Source organism: Callithrix jacchus, chromosome 7 (genome assembly GCF_049354715.1).
Source record: "Callithrix jacchus isolate 240 chromosome 7, calJac240_pri, whole genome shotgun sequence".
NCBI lineage: Eukaryota > Metazoa > Chordata > Mammalia > Primates > Cebidae > Callithrix > Callithrix jacchus.
In genome coordinates, this window is record NC_133508.1 from 121534421 (window position 1) to 121556443 (window position 22023).

The window sequence follows — 22023 nt, forward strand, 5'->3', positions numbered from 1 at the left end:
TAACTGTAAAATAATTGCTTTTGAAATAGTCCTCTCTGAAACTTAACTATATACCTGTTAAGCTATGTATTATGTTAAGTAAATTACCATTTTTGCTCATGTGAATTAGAGGATTAGAAAGTGAGTAACAGAAGTAAAATATTAAGGTAGATTTAGAAATTATTATATTATTGCTAGAGTTTCAAAACTCTGACTTCATTGTAGAATTTAAAAAACTTGTATAAAACATTGTAGAAAAGAAAACTTCGTACAACAATAACAATGGCTTCTTTTACTTAGCTCATTAAAAAAAATTTCAACCATGTGGCGGGGTGGGGGCTCACACCTTAAATCCCAGCATTTTGGGAGGCCAAGATGGGCAGATCATGAGGTCAGGATTTCGAGACCAGCCTGACCAACATGGTGAAACCCTGTCTCTACTAAAAATGCAAATATTAGCCGGGTATGGTGGAACGTGCCTGAAATCCCAGCTACTTGGAAGGCTGAAGCAGGGGAATTGCTTGAACCGAGGAGGCGGAGGTTGCATGAGCCAAGATCACACCACTGCACTCCAGCCTGGGCAACAGAACAAGATTTCGTCTCAAAAAGAATAATGATAATAAAGTCCAACTGTGCATACATGTACAGCAATCTACAAGTCAGTCAGGTCTCCATCTCCATGAGAAGCATCACATCTAGAATTCAATTTTAAAAAGCCTTACAGGGTACTTGATTGTTTGCCTGGAAGCCTAATCTGGCTTCTCATGAAAAAAGGAATGGGAAACTGAAGTAACTGCATGCTAAATTGAACATTTTTTACATTTGTTTATTAAAAAAAAAACAGCTTTTGTTTATTCACTACTAATCCTGTCCTCTTGTAGTATAGAGCATAAATAATTATCAAGCCTCAGATATGTCTTCTTTGAAAGCAATGAGGGGATTTTATTTAGCTTGCTAGGTAGTTTCTGGGCCATGTTTCCATCAGGCCCACTCTCATCTGTTCTGTCCACTGTTCCCAGTCCCCACAACCTCACTGTCCTGACCCTACCAGAATGCAATGATGTGATGGTTCCTGGAATGCTCTTCTTCCCAAAAAACAGCAATGTGGAAGGGGTGGGAGGGGGTGTAGCAATGATCATTATGATAAGATGTTGTATCCTAAAAGCCAGGGAAAGTCTTAACTCCCAAGACATTGTAACTGGTTAATTATTAAATACCTCTTAACAGATAGTCTGTCAGAAAATGAAAAGAAAGGAACAAACTGAGCATAATTCAAACCTGAAAAGTGACTTTTCTAGCCAGGATCTGATGTTGTAAACTTTTTGCAGATATATATAAGTTAAAATGTGCTGTGATTCATTATTTTTCTCTTTCTCTCTTTTTTTCTCTCTCTCTTTTCCTTTCCTTTTTTCTTTTTTCTCTCTTTTTTAATGTGGTAAGAACACTTACATGAGATCTACAGTATCAACAGATTTTTTAAGTGTACTATACGGTATTGTTATTTGTAGACATAATGTACAGCAGATCTCTAAAACTTATTTGTCTTGTAGGCTGAAATTATATGTGTGGATTATCAACTCCCCCTTTCCCCCTTCCCTTAGCCTCTGCCAACCACCATTCTATTCTTTGCTTCTATGAGTTTATTTTAGATACCTCATATAAGTGGAATCATGCAATATTTGTCCTTTGACTTGCTTATTTCACTTAGCATAATATTCTCAAGGTTCATTTATTTTGTTGCAAATGTAAGGATTTCCTTCTTTTTTAAGGTTAAATAATATGCCATTGTATGTATCTACTGCATTTCTTTTTTGAGGTGGGTCTTCCTATGTTTCCCAGGCTGGTCTAAAATTCCTGATTCAAGGGATCCTCCCATTTCAGCCTTCCAAGCAGTTGGAATTATTGGTATGAGTCACCAAGCCCAGCTATTACACTGTATTTTAAAATCCATTAATCTTTCAATGAACTGTTGTTTCCATATCTTGGCTATGGTGAATAGTGTTGCAGTGAATATGGGAGTGCTAATATCTCTTTGAGTTCCTGATTTCTATTCCTTTGGATAAATACTCTGAAGTGGGATTGCTAGAATCACATAGTAGTTCTATCTTTAACTTCTTGAAGAATCTATGGTTCTTTAGCAGCTTCCCCATTCTGCATTTCTATCATTTCTACCAACAGTATATAAAGGTTACAATTTACCCACATCCTTGCCAAAATTTCTCATTGTTGTTCTGATAATAGCATGCTAAGAGATGTGAGATGATATCTCACATGGCATTGATTTGCATTCCCTTGGTGATTGGTGATTTTGAGCCTCTTTTCATATACATACATGTTGACCATTTGTGTATCTTCTTTTGAGAGATATATTTTATGTTCTTTGACTATTTTTAAATTGAGTTATTAGTTTTTTTCCTATAGAATTATAAGAATTCCTTATATATTTTAGGAATTAACCTCTTATCAGATACATAGTTTGCAAGTATTTTCTATAATTCCATAGGTTTCCTTTACATTCTGTTATTTCCCTGGTTGTATAGAAGCTTTTTAGTTTTATTTAGCCCTGTTTGTCTATTTTTGCTTTTGTTGCCTATGCTTTTGGTATCACATCCATGAAACTATTGCCAAAAGTCATGTCTTGAAGATTTTCTCCTATGTTTTCATCTAGAAATTTTACAGTTTCAAGTCATATGTTTAAGTCTTTATCTTGAGTTGATATTTTGTATATAGTAAGAGATAATCCAATTTTATTCTTTTGGACATGGATATCCAGTTTTTCCAGTGCCATTAGTTGAAGATACTCTTCTTTCCCCATTTGTATTCTTGGCATTTCAGTCAAAGATCATTTGACCATATATCCATGGACCTATTTCTGGGCTGTCTGTTCCATCAATCTATGTCAGTCTTTATGCCATTGCCATACTGTTTAAATTACTGTCACTTTGTAATATATTTTGAAACCAGGAAGTGTGTTGCTTCCAGCCTTGTTCTTTTTCAAGACTGTTTTGGCTATTCAAGATCTTTTCTGGTTCCATATGGATATTAGATTTTTTTTATTTCTATTAAAAATACCATTAGGATTTTGATGAGGATTGCATTGAATCTGTGGATTGCTTTGGGTAGTATGGAAATAGTAACAATATTAAATCTTCCATTGATGAACTCAAGTTGTCTTTACATTTGTTTGTGTCTCCTTTAATTACTTTCATCAAAGTTGTATAGGTTTTAGTATGTAAATCTTTCACTTCCTTAATTCAGATTATTCCTAAGTATGATGTTATTGTAAACAGGATTGTTTTCCTAATTTTCTTTGCAGATAGTTTATTAATATTGTATAGAAATGCAACTTATTTTTGTATGTCAATTTCTGTATCCTGCAACTTTGCTGAATTTGTTTATTAGTTCTCACAGGTTTTTTTGTAGAGTCTTTAGGGTTTTCTCTATATAAAATCCTATCTTTTGTAAATGTAAGGACAGCTTTACTTCTTCCTTTTCAATTTGGAGACTATTTATTTCTTTGTCTTGCCTAATTGCTCTGGCTAGGATTTCTAGTACTATGTTGAATAGAACTGGCAAGAATGGGCATCCTTGCCTTGTTCCTGATCTTAATGGAAAAGTTTTCAGTTTTTCACCTTTGAGTATGATGTTAACTATAGTCTTTTCATAGATAGCCTTTATAAGGTTAAGGTAATTTCCCTCTATTCCTTCTTTGTTGATTTTTTTTATCATGAAAGGATATTGAATTTTATCAAACACTTTTTTATCTTAGATGATTGTGCAATTTTTATCCTTCATTCTGTAAATGTGGTATGTCACATTAATTGACTTTTGTATGTTGAACCATTCTAGGAATAAATCTGACTGGGTCATGGTGAATGATCTTTTTAACATACTGTTGAATTCTGTTTGCTGGTATTTTGTAGAGGATTTTTATATCTATGTTCATCCAGGATGTTGGCCTATATTTTACTTTTCTTGTGTGTCTTTATCTGGCTTGGTTTGAGGGTAATACTGCCCATAAAACAAGTTCAGAAGTAAGTGTTCCTCCTCTTTAATTATATGGAAAAGTTTAAGGATTGGCATTAATTCTTCCTTAAATGTTTGGAAAAATTCTCCAATGAAGCCATCTAATCCTGGGCTTTTATTTTATGGAAGCTTTTTGACTACTGATTTAATCTCCTTACTAGATAGGTCTGCTTGTATTTTCCATTTCTTCATGATTCAGTCTGGTGGGTTGCATGCTTCTAGGAGCCTATCCATTTCTTCTAGATTATCCACTTTCTAGACCTATAACTGTTTATAGTAGTCTGCATGGCCTTTTTCATCTGTAGCATCATTTATAATGTCTTTTTCATTTCTGGTTTCATTTGAGTCTTCACTCTCCTTTTTCTAAGCCAAAGCAATTTTGTTTACCTTTTCAAAAGCCCAAGTTTTAGTTGATTTTTTCTTACTGTTTTTCTATTCTCTATTTTATTTTTTGGTCTAATTTCTTAAGGGATAAAGTTAGGTTGTTCGTTATCTTTCTCTTTTTAATGTAGGTATTTGTGACTCTAAACTTCACTCTTAGTACTGCTATGGTTTCATTGCATAAGTTTTGATAGTTGTATTTTTGTTTTCATTAGTCTCAAGATACTTTCCAATTTCACTTTTTATTTATTTGACCTATTGGTTATTTAAAGTTATGTTGTTTAATTTCCATGTATTTTTCAGTTTTCCTTCTGCTATTGATTTCTAGTTTCATTTTACTGCAGTCAAGAAAGATATTTAGTATGATTTCATTATTTTTATATTTGTTAAGAATTGTTTTATAACCTAATACGTGATCTGTCCTGGAGAATGTACCATGTATGGTTGAAAAGAAATGTATATTCTGCAGTTGTTGGGTTGAACGTTCTGTATATATCTGTTAGATTCACTTGGTCTACAGTGTTGTTCAAGTTCACTGTTCCTTTGTTGAATGGTTTCTGGAATATTGGTAATATATGGGAATTAACAGTGACTTGTAAATGGTACCATTTTATTTTTTGTACTGAAGCTAAAATTCATTTCTTGACATGGTATAGTTATCTGTTCATTCTGATATATGGTCTCATGATAAATAACTCTTTGATTATTCCCTTCAGTTAAATTATAATGGGTTAAGGATTGAGTCTGTTTATTATTTTGAGTTTTACTATTTTTTTTCCATTGCAAAAAATCTGCCTTGAAGTGTACATTTCAAAAGAGTAAAATGCATAAAACTATAGTCACCTAAGCATATTAGGACATCATATGTTTTTAAATGTGAAAACAAAAGAAGTTTCAATCAATGCCAGCAGAATTCACGGACATTAACTATGTATCTTTTATACATTGTCAGCCCTCAAGGGGGGCTGTTTCTTACATAGTTTCTCACTAGTGAGATCCCTACAGAAGGAAAACCTTCTGTCTGTCTAAGCAGTGAAGCCAAACCCAAATCCTTTGGAACAGAGACCATTGTACTGTGGCTCAGAGCAGGGAGGGAAAGTTCTTCAGGTAGTCTCTAGACTGTTGTGTTTAGTATGAATGAGTAAGATATGAAATATTTATATGTTTGTGTTTGGCATGAATTGTATCTGATAGTGAATAAAAAGCATTCATTGATCCTGCTTGGAAAGAGTATTTTTCTAGGGATAATGGCTCATGCCTGTAATCCCAGCACTTTGGGAGGCTGAGGGGGTGGATCACGAGGTCAGTTGATCCAGACCATCCTGGCTAACACGGTGAAACCCTGTCTCTACTAAAAGTACAAAAAATTAGCCAGGCATGGTGGCACATGCCTGTAGTCCCAGCTACTTCAGAGGCTGAGGCAGGAGAATCACTTAAATCTGGGAGGTGGAGGTTGCAGTGAGTCAAGATCATGCCACTGCACTCCAGCCTGGGCAACAGAGTGAGACTCTATCTCCCACCCTCTACCCCCAAAAAACGAATGTTCTTATTTACACTAGAGGATTTTATTTGTACTAGAAAGTTAACAACAGGTAGGAAAAGAGGCTGTTTATAAGATCCTTTGTTTTCAGAAAGATGGGTTGGGAAGACATTCTAGGCAGAGGTGTGCCAAGGACAGAATCCTGTATGATTTCTGAGCTGTATGATTATTCCTATACAAAGGAAATAACTTGTGCAGGAAGATGCTCCGTCTGTCTGGGGCACCTGCTCCTAGTCTTACTGGTGACTGAGGGCTCCAAAGCCTCTCATCCACACGCCTAGCACACCCTGACTCACATCGCCATGTTGACTTTCCATCATTCCTTCACCCGTCTATTTCCCCTGTTCCTTAACCACGTTTTGAAATAGAGCAGGAAACAAAACATTATGACCCTCTTCATCCCACAGCTGGCCTGAGATTATCCTCTTCATTAGACTACGAGTTTCCAATGCTTAGTAAATGCCTGGCTCATAATAGGCAGGTTAAAATTAATTAAGGGGAAATTAAACTAGTCTTTTTATAATGAACAGGACTAATCCCTAAAAGTTGAACAGAAAGGGTTTGACTGGCATAAGCAAAGCCATGGGTATGGGAAAGTCTAGGGTGTTGCCCAGTTAGGTTGGAGTCAAGCATCTAAGGTCTAAGCTAAAGAAGTTGGATTATACAGAAGGTTTGATGAATTATTTGCCTTTTCAACACTTTCATCACTTTAATGTGCTGCAACCAAACAACTCAACTCTTATTTATCTGAATAATTAAAAACGAAAACTGTTCTGTCCAGAATCTTTGAATCATCCTTTTTCTTTTTAGGCCTGCCATTTAGCCAGATCCCTGCTTGTTAGCATGAAGGGAGAGGGAGAAATGGGTGGAAATAACATGAAGATTCATTTGGTTGCTTCATCCTTAGCTTTGTCATGGGCAAAGAGATCAATATTAATTTATTAGAATCAGAATTAAATTGCTTTTAGCCAGACACTGTTTTAAGACATGAGCAAAGAGTAGGTTAATTTCATTTTGAAAATAAGTTATAAATATCCAGGCAGCACAAAGTTAGATTGCATTGCTGAGTGTAAAAATAAGTAACATTCAGAATTAGCTTTATTAAAAAAGTAATGTGACAAATATATTATCATGATAAGATAACCAGTCTCTAAAGTGACTTCTGCTTTGAACTTTGAAGTGGAAATACAATTGATGAATATAATGGAGTTGTGATATTATATGTGGATTGCATTTACCCAGAGTATCTTTTTGACCTTAGCATCTGTAATGTCATAAGTACCATAAAATGTATATATGCTAGATTTAGAAAAACAGTTTCAACTACATTCTGCCTGCCTTCTTACAAAGGGAAATGGAAACTTTTGCTGCCAGACTTTAAATTATGATGTGCCAACATGAAAACCTCATCATAAAGGCTCAATTGATCTGAATATATCTGCCAAATTTGTTATTATTGCTTTTCTGTCCCCATGGTTGTATCTCTCTAGCTGTCTTTAAAAATGAGGTGATTGTTTAGTGCATAATCATTACCTAGTGTGAATTATTCACACATGATATAATTTTTATCAATACTTGATGTACCTAACCATATGTACAAAGGACTAACAGGTGACTGGGCTAAATGAATTGACAATTTGGTTAAGTGCTGAGATTTCTTGCTAATTTTTAATAATAATGCTATATATAAAATATATATTTTAAAGATTCTGCACCTGGAAAATACTCATAAATTTATCACATTAACATGTATTATATTCTAAGAAACATTTTGCTCTGACGATAGTGAATAAAAAATATCAAATGAAATGGCACTTTTGTATCTGCCATCTCATTTTATCAGTGCAAAATTAGCAGCCACAATGGAACCACCACCTGGCAGGCATTTTAAACAGTGACATTTAAATTCCCTCTGGAATTTGACATGCATAGGTCATAAAAAAGATGTGGTGAGAATGGACCATTTATAAGGAAATAACTAAAGTTAAGTGTCTCAATTCGGACAAAATATCAGTCCTTGGGGAAACATATTGCATTCCTAGCAGAGAAAGGTGCTGCCTAAATCTATACTCCAAAATCTTCCCATGTCAGATGTTATCGGGCTTTAGCACTCTGGCTCCTGCTCTGCACACCCTTCCAGGGTGTCTCTGTTTTGCTCTCCAGTGTGTTCTATTGGAGAGGTGGGAAGAGGCTTTGTCCTGAAGGACCTCCAAAGCAAAGTTAGGCTGTGTAATTGGTTGTACACTCTGGGAAGATCAACTTGGATGAAATGTAGAGAAAGACAGACAAATACTCCGAATTCAGAAATGAGGCAGAGTCCCAGTAACTGCAGGTCAATCCCATTCTTTCTTCTAATTCTTTGTTCCCTCCTCTCTGAATACATTGAGGAGTGTTCCCCATAGACCCGCTCAGACAAATGCTTGATTGTCATCTGTTTATTTATTTGAACAATATGGATTACGTTCCTAAGTACATGCTTGGTACTAGGAATAGTAAAATGGAAGTGGTCCAGGCTCAAATGCGTATCTCCAGCCTGCATCTCTCACTCTAGTGGGAGGGTATAATCCAGTGTGGAAGGTGCTACAATGGGAGTCTGAATGAAGTTCTAGAACTCAAAGGAGGTTATGACTAAAATACTCCCTTGGAAGAGCCAGAAAAATGCCTCAAAGAGGAGGTAGTTTTTGTACTGATAGAAATGATAGGGTTTTGTTCAGTAAAGACAGGTGAGGGGGCATTGTAAGTGGCTGGGACAGGATGTGCAGAGGCTCAGATCTATGAAAGGACTTGGCCTACTGTGGCATGGTTTATCCCTAGAGGTGTGGGTATGGGGCTAGGGAAGGTGTTAAGAAGACAGGAAGAGAGAGAGGTATGCTGAGGTCGTACTGTAAAAGGCCAGGTGTTCTGAACTCAGAAGTATGGATGTCATACCGTGGGCTGCCAGCAGTCACTGGACCACTCTCAATGTCTCTGGATTAAAAACCAGAGGAAATAATTTACTTTACAGCTCAAATGGTTTATTAGCAGTGCTAAGCCAGTGAGAGGAATCATCTGAACCCAAGGAACACGAGAGGCCTGCCCCAGAAGACCCAGTTGTGAGCCTGGCCATACCCTTATGCAGGCACTGCCATGAAAACTGTCTGGATTTGTGTTTTGCAGTTCCATGGAAAGTGGGAGACCACCTGATCCTGCAGACTGGGCTGTGATGGATGTCGTCAATTATTTCCGAACTGTGGGATTTGAGGAGCAAGCTAGTGCTTTTCAGGAACAGGTAACATGGTCTAGAGAAACACGTGATGAACATGTGATGAACCCACGGTTACCTCCTTTCCCAACAGTGGGCAGAAGGGAGTGAGGAGGAAGAGGACCAAAGAGCAGGGAGGGATCAATGAGGGGCTGAGAAACTGAGGGGAAGGAGAATGGATGTATCAGGTGAATTATCCCTTCATGCAAGGGGAAAACTCAAAGCCAGAGACAGTGGCAGCTGTGGGAAGGCTAAAGTTCATTAACATCTGTCCTCTGAAAGACTCGGGGGTGGAGTGAATCAGCCCTACCTTCAATAGAAACACACTAGAAGAGTGCAGAAACAGAAGAGAAAGGAAAGGCAGGGACAAACCCGACCAAGAGACATGCGGTGCCTTCTACTGGCCTCGGCACCCAGTGAACTATTAAGCCCTCTGCAGTTTGCTTTCTGGGTGCTTAGCACGGTAGAGCAGAAAGAGCACCAGATTGTAAGTCGCATCCTGGTTCTTCTACCTCTCTGTGACCCTAGGCACATTACTACCTCCCTCTGAGTCTGGGTTTCACATCTATAACATCAGACTGTCAATAACTTTATAGGGATGTTGTTGCGAGGATTAAAGGACCGTTTATGCACAATTTATCATAGGTTCTGGCACAATGTTAATGCTCAAGAAACGGGATTTCCTTTTCCTTAGGTCCAGGGTTGGTATCAGAAAGAGGGAGGAAGGGGCAGGAATTTGTCCCAGTGGTCTAGGTGATTAACAGCTCCATGCTGCAGGCTATGCCAGGTCTGCAGGGGTGGTCCTCAAGAGGCTTTGACCTAAGGAGGCAAATGGGGACAGCACAGTGTGGTTCACACCAGGCCAGTTCTGTGGGTAAACAGAGAGTTCCTATTTCTCTATCAATGAAGGCTGCAGTTTTCTAAGCATTACATTTGCTTTTCTGGTATCATAATATTGTCGGGAGAAGCAAAAACTGAAAAATGTGTCTGGCTGCTTGTTTCATATCCCTTCAGCCATTTTTATTCTCTTAAGCAATTAGTTGTATGGCCTGATTTGGATAAGGTAAACTTCTAATATTGCACATGCCAATTTCTAGATTTCCTTCAAGCCATATTTACTTCAAACTTGATATTTGTAGATACATTTTTTTTTCTAATTTAGAAAACTTGCTAAAATAGCCGCTTAAATTACTTTACATCCACCAGAAGAGCTAAAATGAGAAAGATTAATAACACTAAACATTCATGGGAGTGTGGAGCAACTGGAACTCTTTCATTGTTGGTGAGAATGTGAAATAAACATTCAGACATCTACACCATAATGCAGCAATTTCACTCCTGGGTATTTACCTAAGGGACATGAAAACACATGTCTGTAAAACAATTTGTACAAAATTGTTCTTAATAGTTTTATCACAATGGTCAAAAATTTGAAGCCTAGGTCTACATCAATAGGGGAATGAATATACAAACTGTGGCATATTCATACAATGGAAATACTCCACAGTAATAAAAGGGAATGAACTACTGTGGTGTACAACCATTTGGATGAGTCTCAAAAACATAATACTGAATGAGAGAAACCTTACATAGCTGAGTTCATCTTGAATGGTTCCATTCAGATAAAGTTTCAGAACAGAAAAATGAATAAGTGGTAAAAAAAAAAAAAAAAAAACAATCAGCTGCCTCTGGCTAGGTGGGGGTGGAGAATGACTCGGAAGGAGTATGAGGGAACTTTCAGGGTGATGGTAACATTCTGTATCTTGATACAGGCTTGGGTTACAGGTATGCATGGGTCACTGCTTGCTTTATACAGGCATAACTGAGAACAAATTTGAACAGCCACTTCCTTCAACTCTCCTCAGGAAAGCTTTGCCCTGCAACTTGACAGAAGCAGGCAGGGATGGAGAGCATCCCTAAACCACCTTTGAAAACGGCAAGTCCCGAAAGGGCAGCATGGTTTCTTGGAGGAAGAATACTGATATATACAACTCAATTTAAAATGCATCAAAAATATGGGTTGGCAATTAAATAGAAGGGTGACTACGTGGACATATATGTGATAAAGCAAGTACAGAAAATGTTAATTGTAGCATCTAGGTGTTCAGAATATGGGTATTTACTCTAAAACTCTGATGAGTTTTCTTTATGTTTGAAAAACTTTTATGAATAATTGTGATGGGAAAGAACTGCCCAGGTTGGAAAGTGGAAGGAAGGCCGCTGATCAGCTGGAACATATTTTGTTTTTCCACTGGTACAATGTCCATTTGTGTCATTGCAATTGAATAGCTCTCTTCTAAAATTAAATTTAAGCGATATTGTAAATGATTATCAAAAACATACTTAGCTAAAAGGTCTCTTGGCCAGATTCCCAGCTGACCAAAAGCCCTTTGCAGGTTGAGCTTTTGCTGAGACTCCTTGGAGGCAGATATCCCAGACTGAGGGCACCCAATGGTCTCTAGACCTTCCAGATCCTGTGAGATACTTCAGAAATTGGACTGCCAGCTCTGAGCCTGGCCCATGAGCAGGCCCTTTCTCTCATGAATGACCTCATTCTGGCACCATGGACACTGGGAAGCATAATGGGAATAAACTCTTCTAAAGCATTTCACTCAAAAATCCTTCAAGGGAGAAGTGAGCATCGCCTTGCTGCTATGTTCAGCCTGCCAACTCAGAAACCTGAGAAATGAATTCTCAAAGGATCAGAGTTTTGCAAGCATAGTCCAGAAGCCTGAGTTTTCATTGACATGGAAGGGTGATTGGGTGGGGAAAGAGTCCGCCTTGAATTTGACTCTGGCCGTGATGCAAATCTTGTTTCTCCTTTTCGCATTAAAGGAGGGAGAGGGCAGGGAGGGCCAGGCTTTGACTGGTAAGATAAGTCGCTGCTGTGTACTCGTGAGAACTGAGGATTGGATCCTCTGCCATGTTAACTTGCTTCTTCCATCATCACACTACAGAGGCCGTCAGCATTTTACCTCTGGAGTCTTCCTGGCAATGAACCCAGTCGGTTAGCACCCACTCATCATCCTGATGGGAAGACTGCAGGCCATCTCCAGCCCAAGCACATGACCCTTCCAAGGTACATCTTCTAGATCACAGCAGCTGAGAAACAATTAGAATAGCTGCTTCCTAAAACTCTCCACAGGAAAGCTTTGCCCTGCAACTTGACAGAAGCAGGGCAAGGATGGAGAGCATCCCCTAAACCACCTTTGAAAAGGGCAAGTCCCAAAAGGGCAGCACGGTTGCCCATGATGTGGGTAGCTTATTGTTTCGTGGCTGACTATTGTGGGCTGAATGTTTGTGTCCCCTCAAAACTCTTATGTTGAAAACTTAACCCACAGTGTGAGGATATTAGGAGGTGGGATCTTTGGAAGGTAACTAGGTTTAGATGAGGTCATGAGGATGGAGCCCCCATAATGAGATCAGTGCCCTTATAAGAGGAGAACAAGACACAAGAGAGCTTACTCTCAGGTGTGAGGATACAGCAAGAAGACCGTCTCTATGACAGGAAGATAGCCCTCACCAAGAACCCAGCCATGCTGGCACCCCTGTCTTGGACTTCCAGCTTCCAGAACTGTGAGAAATAGCTGTCGTTTATGCTGCCCAGTATACAGTATCTTGTTCTGGCAGCCTGAACTGACTGAAATACTGATATTATGGCAAACATGTCCACCATCAGATGGCCTGACTTCCAGGAGAGTATCTGTCTTTGTGGTATGATCTCATAGCACAGTACTGGAAACTGTATGGCTGCAGCAACCAGATTCTGACGTGGCTTTCTAGCAACATGACCTCTTGGAAGATATGAGGCCACTGAGCAAGATTTGTCCTGTCTTTCTGTGGTATGGAGAAGCAGCTGGATTATGCTAATGGTCTTTACCTAACCTCCCTTTCCCTGTGCAGGCACCCCGCTGCCACAGAACAATGATCTCCATTAAGTTTTCCTCTGCTGCAATTATCTTCATCACATTTTCTTCTTGCAGTCCTCTTTGGAGCCTTCTGTGTTAGTCACGATTACTAGTCAAAATAATTATCAAGAATGAAGGCCTAAGTCCCTGCCTAGCGCATCACGAATAACCCAGTGTCAACAGCATGTGTGTTTTGGACAGCGATGTTGCTGCTCCTTGGGTTGGCATGTGTTTTGTGTCATTAGGATTGCAGTTGTTCACCGTGTGGGGAGTCTGGCCCTCATTCAGCTAGCACTCCAAAGGGTTCACCAGCCTATGAGAGCAGCAGGCAACGAGAGCCCTGGAGAGGGCAGTGATTACAGCCTTGTCAGTACCATCTCTCTTTCCCACAGACACTGTGGTGTGGTGGCTGTTTTCCCAAGTGCCTTCTAGCAGACAAACATTTTAGGCTGTGGTGAAGGGAATGAGTGAGAGTCATGACTTCTGATATGTTTTCTTCCAGTTGACTTATGGTTACTGGATGGTCCTGGAGAATTTGCCTTTCTAGGACTCAGATTTCTATAAACTGAATTAAACAGAATACTGAGTTTAAAAAGCAGACTACTACTACTCAAGCTCCTGCTTTAAGAGTCAAAATATGTCATCTTGGAATTGGTCCTCAAGAAGTATGCTTTCAGACACAACACAGGGCACAAAATCACTTGAGACACAGTTGAGCTTTTGTGAATAGATTTTTCTTTTTTAAATGGCATTTTTCCATGGATATGGGCTTCTTGGCTTTCAGGAGTCTAAGGTACCTCAGGAATTTTACTTTGATAAGAGCTTTGGTTTTTAAGAGACTATTTGACTAATCTTGTTCAAAAGCATCTCTCCCTTCCTGACAGAGAACATTTAGGGTAAAGTTTACTTTGTCAAACTCTAAAGGCTAAATATGCAGCGTTCTCTGTTGTAAAGCCATCTATGGGCAATGCATTTAGTTGCCATTTAAGGAACTCTGCAGTCTAGTAAGTAACTTCACCACTCAAATTGGACCCTAAATGCAAGTCACAATTGCAAGACAGCGCTGCCTGTTGTGGTGTAGTCACTTCATTTCTATGTCTTTGTCTGTTTGACTCACATACTTAGAACATATATGAAGAAGATGGAAGACAGGGATCTGCCATTCAATCAATGTCGTATAGTTCATATTATTCAGATTTCTCAAACTTACAAGCAACATTTATGATTTTATTTCTAGAATAATATGTATCTCTGAGATAATCATGACAAAATAATATGCAACTCAAGGTGACAAATGAATTTTACTCTATTATCTCTTCACTTTTCTCAAACCATGTGAATAAGAATAGTAATTTTACTCTGAAATGCCCAGCTGGTTGCTTAAGTCATTCATTTGAAATGCAAAGATTGACATCTCCTTTCAGATGGCTTATTGCTAACTTTTGATAAGTTTCTGGAGTCACTGACTTGATAACAAATAAATAAAATTTCTTATAGTTACATGTTGCCGAGTAATACTAACTACCTCAAAATGGAATCGTAGGGTGGGGAGGCCAGGCAGAACAACCCTGAGCATAGTGTTCAAAGCACAGCCAAATTGAATTCAGTTGTAGTAATTCTAGATGGAGATTTCTAATTAGAACACAGATAAATCTAGGTTTTGTGGAGCCTAAAGTTTATACAGTTCTAACAGCCCTCCTTGGTAAAAAAAAAAAAAAAAAAATTACAAAATTATGGTTACAAACAAACTTGTTAAAATGAAACTTAAAAATGATTAGCTTTCATGGCAAATCTAGCTTTGAATTAGACCAATTACAACCTCAAAAATTGAGAATAACTTGATTTAATTCATCAGCAATAATACCAAGTACTTGAAAATATTTGAGGTGCTTTGATGCCTGATAGTTTTCAACAATTTTCAAAAAAGGCTATTGAAATGCTTAAAATACGTTATAGCATAATGAACAGAGGAAGTGGCAACCCAATTTCTGCTGATGTGTCCTTTCAGCCCATGAAAATTTAGAAAAGAGGTGAAATCACAAGTAAATGGGTAATGCTAACAATAAGAAAGTAGCCAAGAAAATTGAAAACTGATAAGGAAAACTTTTAAAAGGTTTATTTTAGATTCATGGGTACATGTGCACATTTTTATATAGGTAAATTGTGTGTCACAGAGGTTTGGTGTACAAATTATTTCATCACCCAAGTAATAAGCAGAGTAACCAATAGGCAGTTTTTCATCTTTATCCTCCTCCCACCCTCCACCCTCACATAGGCCCTAGTGTCTATTTTTCCCTTCTTCATGTCCATGTGTACTTAATGTTTAGCTTCCACTTATCAGAACATAAGGTATTTGGTTTTCTGTTCCTGAATTAGTTCATGTAGGATAATGATCTCCAGCTCTATCCATGTTGCTGCACAGGACATGATCTTATTCTTTTTTAGTGGCTATGTAGTATTCCATAGTGTAAACATGTATACCACATTTTCTTCATCCAGCCTACTGTTGATGGGCACTTAGGTTGATTTCATATTTTTCCTATTGTAAATAGTGCTGCAGTGAACGTACAGGTTCATGTGTCATTATGGTAGAACAACTTTTATATTCTTTTGGGAAAATACCCAGTAATGGGATTGCCAGGTTGGATGGTAGTTCTGTTTTAAGTTCTTTGAGAAATCACCAAACTGCTCTCCACAATGGCTGAACTAATTTACATGGTGGGAATTCGCTTTTCTCAGCAACCTCACCAGCATCTATTTTTTTTTTTAACAGTAGCCATTCTGACTTGTGCAAGATGGTATCTCATGGTTGTTTTGATTTGTATTTCTCTAATGGTTAATGATATTGAGCATTTTTTCATATGCCTATGAGCCATATGTATGTCTTTGAGAAGTGTCTTCTGAGAAGTGTCTGTTCATGTCCTTTTCATAATATTTAACGGGGTTTTTTTTTTTTTGCTTGTTAATTTGTTTAAGTTTCTTATAGATTCTGGATATTAAACCTTTGTTGAATGCATAGTTTGCAAATATTTTCTTCCATTTTGTAGATTGTCTGTTTGCCCTGTTGAAGTTTAATTAGGTCCTATTTGTCAATTTTGTTAATTGGTTTTTTAGCATGTTCATCATGAAACCTTCACCAAGGCCTATGTCCAGAATGGTATTTCCTAGTTTATCTTCCAGGGTTTTTATACTTTCAGGGTTTACATTTAAGTCTTGAAACCATCTTGAGTTGATTTTTATATATAGTGTAAGGGGTCCAGTTTCAATCTTCTGCATATGGCTATCCCAGCACCATTAATTGAATACGGAGTCCTTTCCCCATTGCTTGTGTTTTGTCACTTTGTCGAAGATTAGATGGTTACAGATGCACAGCTTTATTCCCATGTTCTCTATTCTGTTACATTGATCTATGTGTACCATGCTATTTTGGTTATTGTAGCCATGTAGTATAGTTTGAAATCTCTTGGCTAAATCACCTTTCCTCCAGTTCCCAACAAGTTCCTCATCTCCATCTGAGACCACTTCAGCATGGACCTTATTGTTCATATAACTATCAGCATTTTTATCAGTCATTCAACAAGTCTCTAGGAAATTCCAAAATTTCCCACATTTTTCTGTCTTCTTCTGAGCCCTCCAAATTGTTCCAACCTCTGCCTGTTACCCAGTTCCAAAGTTGCTTCTACATTTTCACATATCTTTTCAGCAACGCCACGCGCTACTGGTACCAATTTACTGTATTAGTCCATTTTCACACTGCTGATAAAGACATATCCAAGACTGGGCAATTTACAAAAGAAAGAGGTTTAATTGGACTTACAGGTCCACATGGCTGCGGAGGCCTCACAATCATGGCAGAAGGTAAGGAGGAGCAAGTCACATCTTATGTGGATGGTAGCAGACAAAAATAGAGCTTGTGCAGGGACTCTCCTCTTTTTAAAACTATTAGATCTCCTGAGACTTATTCACTATCCCAAGAACAGCATGGGAAAGACCTGCCCCCATGATTCAATTACCTCCCACTGGGCCCTTCCTACAACATGTAGGAATTCAAGCTGAGATTTGGGTGGGAACACAGTCAAACCCTATCAGCCATTCTTCAAGCTCTGAGAATCTTTCCTCAGCTTGATCTATTCTGCTGAGATTATAATATGAGACTCTTTAAGTAAGTTTTTCGACTCTGCCAGATCAGTTTGATTCTTTCTTAAAATGGCCATTTCATCTTTCAGTTACCATATCATTTTATTGTAAACCTTATATTCCTTGGATTCTGTTTTAACTTCCTCCAGAATCTCAGTGATCTTTGTTCCTATCTATATTCTGAATTCTATGTCTGTCATTTCAGCCATTTAAGTCTGGTTAAAAAATCATTATTGGGGAACTAGTGCGGTCATTTGGAGATAAGAAGACACTCTGGCTTTTGAGTTGCCAGAGTTATTGCATTAGTTTTTTTGTTTTTGTTTTTGTTTTCTTGTGGGCTCATATTTCTTCAGTCTTTGAAGTTGCTGTCCTTTGGGTGTGATGTTTTTGCCTTTCTCTTCTTTAATGCTTTTGGGGGTTTGATTGTGGTATAAGGTGACTGGCTTTATTTCTGCAAGATTTTAGGAGGACAAGGCTCAGCTTGGCACTTCTGGGCTGCATGCTGTAACTTGGGGGGGCTGGTACCAGGCTACCAGCTTTGTTCTCTGGCCCCTTGTGATTAGCAACCGGCTTTACTGGAGGGATCAACGTATTTCCTGTCTGCTGGCCGCAACACTCTGATGAGGGGTGCTGGCAAAAGAGTTACACTGGGGCAATGGCAACAGGATCTGTGGTTGCTCATGCATGCCAGCAGCCACCGCAGCCTGTCAGGGTGCACACACATTAGCTGGGGAGGAACTTTTTCTCCATGTTGAGAAGTGAGTGGGAGGCAGGCCAGTAGGGGAGATGCAGCAGCTAGACGGTCATGTACGCATGAGGGCTCTTTTCTAAGAGAGAAGACATCCAGACTTACTCAAATCCAGGAAAGTAGCCAAAAGAATTGGACAGATTAAAATTGGAATAAATTGAGGAAAGTTAAGTGAAGTAAACTCCCTGAGGATATAGAAAGGGATGAGATCAAAAGAATATGGAGGAACAAGGATGTGGAGAAATTGGAACCTTTGTACGTTTCTGGTAGAACTATAAAATGGTGCATCTGTTGTGGATTATAATTTGGCATATTCTCAGAAAGCTAAGCATAGCATTGTTCTATGACCTAGCAATTCCACCCAAAAGAATTGAAAAGAGGGAATTAAACAGATACTTGTACTTTGCAGTGGATACATAGGACACATAAAGAGATGAGATCAAGAGAATATGGAGGAACAAGGATGTGGGGAAATTGGAACCTTTGTCAGTTGCTGGTAGAACTATAAAATGGTGTGGAATCTGTTGTGGAAAATAATTTGGGAGACTCTTAAAAAGTTAAACATAGGATTACTGTTTGATCCAGCAATTCCACCCCAAAAAAATGAAAAGAGGGAATTAAAGAGATGCTTGTGCAGTGGTCATTATAGCATTCTTTACAATAACCAAAGGTGGAAACATCCCAAGTGTCCATGAACAAATGAACTGATTTTTAAAATGTGCTGTTTACATATAATGGAATATTATTCAACCACAAAAATAAATGCAGTTCTGATATGTGCTACAACATAGATAAACCTTGAAAACATGCTAAATAAAATAAGCCAGACAAATATTGCATAATTTCATGTACATGAAATATCTAAAATAGGCAAATTCATAGAGATACAATGAAGATTAGAGGTTACCAGAGGCTAGGGGGAGGGGGGAGTTACTAAATAATGGATGGAGAATTTCTTGTTGGGGTAGTGGAAGTGTTTTTAAAATAGCAGCAATAATTGCATAAGACTATAAAGGTAATCAATGCTACTGTATACTTAAAATGGGTAAAATGGCATATAGAATGTTATATTAATTTTATCCCATAAAGTTTTTAAAATGTAATGCCACCATTATAAGCATCATGATTCAGTTTGGTCAATAAAATATTCAAGTATTTTATTTTTAAAAATATTAAGGAATTAGCGCTTGGCAAGACAGGGTTTTTCTAAGTTGGGGACATAGGTGAAGCTGTGTACAGACATAAATAAGATTGTCCTATGTGATGGTAATTTAATGTGTCATCTTGACTGGGCTAACAGATGCCCAGATGGCTGGTAAAGCATTATTTAGGTGTGTGTCTGTGAGGGTGTTTGTGAAGAAGATTAGTATTTGAATCAATAGGCTGGATAAAGAAGATGGCCCTAACTGATGTGGGTGAGCATCGTCTAATCCCATGATAGCCCTAATAGAACAAAAATGTGGGGAAAGGGTGAATCACTCTGTTTGATCTGAGACATCCATCATCTCCTGCTCTTGGAAATCAGAACTTCTGGTTCTCAGGCCTTCAGACTCTGACTGGGCTTACATCATCAGCGCCACCTCACCCTCCCATTCTTAGTCCTTCAGACTTGGACTGAATTATACCACTAGCTTTCCTGTTTTCCCAGCATGCAGCTTGGTCATCCCTAACCAGTATCTCATTGGTTCTGTTTCTCTGGAGAACCCTGACTAATACACTTTGTCTTCATGGACATTAAAGGAGTTTCTGAAAACTTCTGTTTCCTTTGCTAAACAAGAGTCAAGCTCCTCTGCTTGTGGTAGATGGGTATTTGTAGAGATTTAATAAAGAACTGGAGGAGAGCAGTGAAGGTTAAGAATGGCCACCAAGGGGAATGGAAGAGGGAGATGATGACCAAGAATAACAAAAGAACTGTTGAGGTATTCTACTGGCCAGCTGAGATTGGTACACTGCAAATGTGTAGTGTTTTGTCTTCATGGTTTCTTGATTTTTTTCCCAGCTCCACTAGATAGAGGAGTGAGAGAAGCTGAATTGCTGGACTCATCCTGGAGGAGGGTTTTGTGGGATAGACACAGCAAAAAGCTAATGACTTAAGAGGGCTATTTTAGAGGACTAACAAAAGAATGGCTCCCTGGTCAATCACTAAGTTCAGACTTGATACCAAAAAGGAGTCAGAAAGGTGCTGATAACCCTGGAAAAAGTGGAGTTGATACGAAAAAGTGGGTTTGATGAGAGTGAGGAGTGAGAGACAGAACAGGATATTGGGCTTTCAATGTTGCATAGATGGGACTCCTTTAGTTGCTGATGTGATACGAATATGTTGTAAAAGTGGAGGGGAAATTATAGAAATGGCTGATGTATTAAAATAGACTAACAGATATGACAAGTAGTGTATAATGGCTTAATTATAGTAGAAGTTTATTCCTTGCTCAGACAAATAGTCCAAGGTAGCTTGTAGGGATTTTCTGCTCTACTGTAATTCAAAGACCCAGGTGAAGGAGGCATTGTTATCAGTTGAATAGCTTTCAAGATCATCTAGGCATTGACATAAGTTCGCATAAGGAAAAAGAGCAAGGAGAAGCCTGTGCAGGTAGTCTTCTGGACCTGAAAGAGGTATGCATCATCCCTTCACATCTCATTGGCCAGAGCTTAGTCACATGGCCACACTAAGTTTCAAAGAAGCCTGGGAAATCTGAAGTTGGGCATCCTGCAAAAAAGAGCAACCAGCAGCTTCCTTCTGTAAAAGCATTTGTCATTTTGATGCTGCTGCTCAGTTTAGTTCTTAAGTCCAGAGATAAATTTTGAAAAGGCTAACATTAAAAGATCCTTCACTGAATTAGAAGAAACTGTTCTAAAATTCACATAGAATCAAAAAAAATTGCTCATAGAACCAAGACAATCCTAAGCAAAAAAGAACAAAGCTGGAGGCATCATGCTACCTGACTTCAAACTATACTACAAGGTACTGTAATCAAAACAACATGGTACTGGTATAAAAACAGATGCCCAGGCCAATGGAACAGAATGGAGAACTCAGAAATAAGGCCACACATCTACAACCATCTGACTTTTGACAAACTTGACAAAAACAAGCAATGGAGAAATGATTACCTATTTAATAAATGGTGCTGGGAGGACTGGCTAAGCGTATGCAGAAAATTGAAACTGGACCCCTTCCTTACACCTTATGCAAAAATTAACTCAAGGTGGATTAAAGACTTAAATGTAAAGCCCAAAACTACAAAATCCCTAGAAGAAAATCTAGACAATACCATTCAGGACAAAGGCACAGCAAATATTTCATGACAAAAACATCAAAAACGATTGCAACAAGAGCAAAAATTGACAAATGGGATTTAACTATACTAAAGAGCTTCTGCACAGTAAAAGAAACTATCATCAGAGCAAACAGGTAACCTACAGAATGGGAGAAAATTTTCGCAATCAGTCCATCTGACAAAGGGCTAATATCAAAAATCTACAAGGAACTTAAACAAATTTATAAGAAAAAAACAACCCCATTAAAAAGTAGCCAAAGGACATGAAAAGGCACTTCTCAAAAGAAGACATTAGTGCAGCAACAAACATGAAAAAAAGCTCAACATCACAGATTATTCGAGAAATGCAAATCAAAACCACAATGAAATACCATCTTACACCAGTCAGAATGGCATTTATTAAAAAGTCAAGAAACAACAGATGCTGGCAAGGTTGTGGGGAAAGAGGAATACTTTTACACTGTTGGTGTGAATGTAAATTAGTTCAACCATTGTGGGAGACAGTGTGGAAATTCCTCAGAGATCTAGAATCAGAAATACCATTTGACCCAGCAATCCCATTACTGGATATATACCCAAAGGAATATAAATCATTCCATTACAAAGATACATGCACATGTTTGTTCATTGCAGCACTATTCACAATAGCAAAGACATGATATTAACCCAAATGCCCATCAATGATAGCCTGGATAAAGAGAATGTGGTACATATACACCATGGAATACTGTGCAGCCATAAAAAGGAACGAGACCATGTTGTCTGCAGGACATGGATGGAGCTGG

General features: G+C 38.3%; 1 protein-coding gene across 7 annotated transcripts in view; it reads left to right on the top strand.

The window, feature by feature from the left end:
* SAMD13 (sterile alpha motif domain containing 13) overlaps window positions 1-22023 on the top strand; it is a 73414-nt gene that overhangs the window by 15060 nt on the left and 36331 nt on the right. For 4 of the 7 annotated variants that reach the window (XM_078332339.1, XM_003733481.6, XM_078332337.1 and 1 more), the window contains exon 3: window positions 9083-9194. In XM_078332339.1, the coding sequence (XP_078188465.1) occupies window positions 9083-9194 (112 nt within the window). Of the gene's footprint in view, window positions 1-9082; window positions 9195-12124; window positions 12247-22023 lie in introns of all 7 variants that reach the window. The other 3 variants (XM_078332334.1, XM_078332335.1, XM_078332336.1) reach the window with 1 other exon arrangement.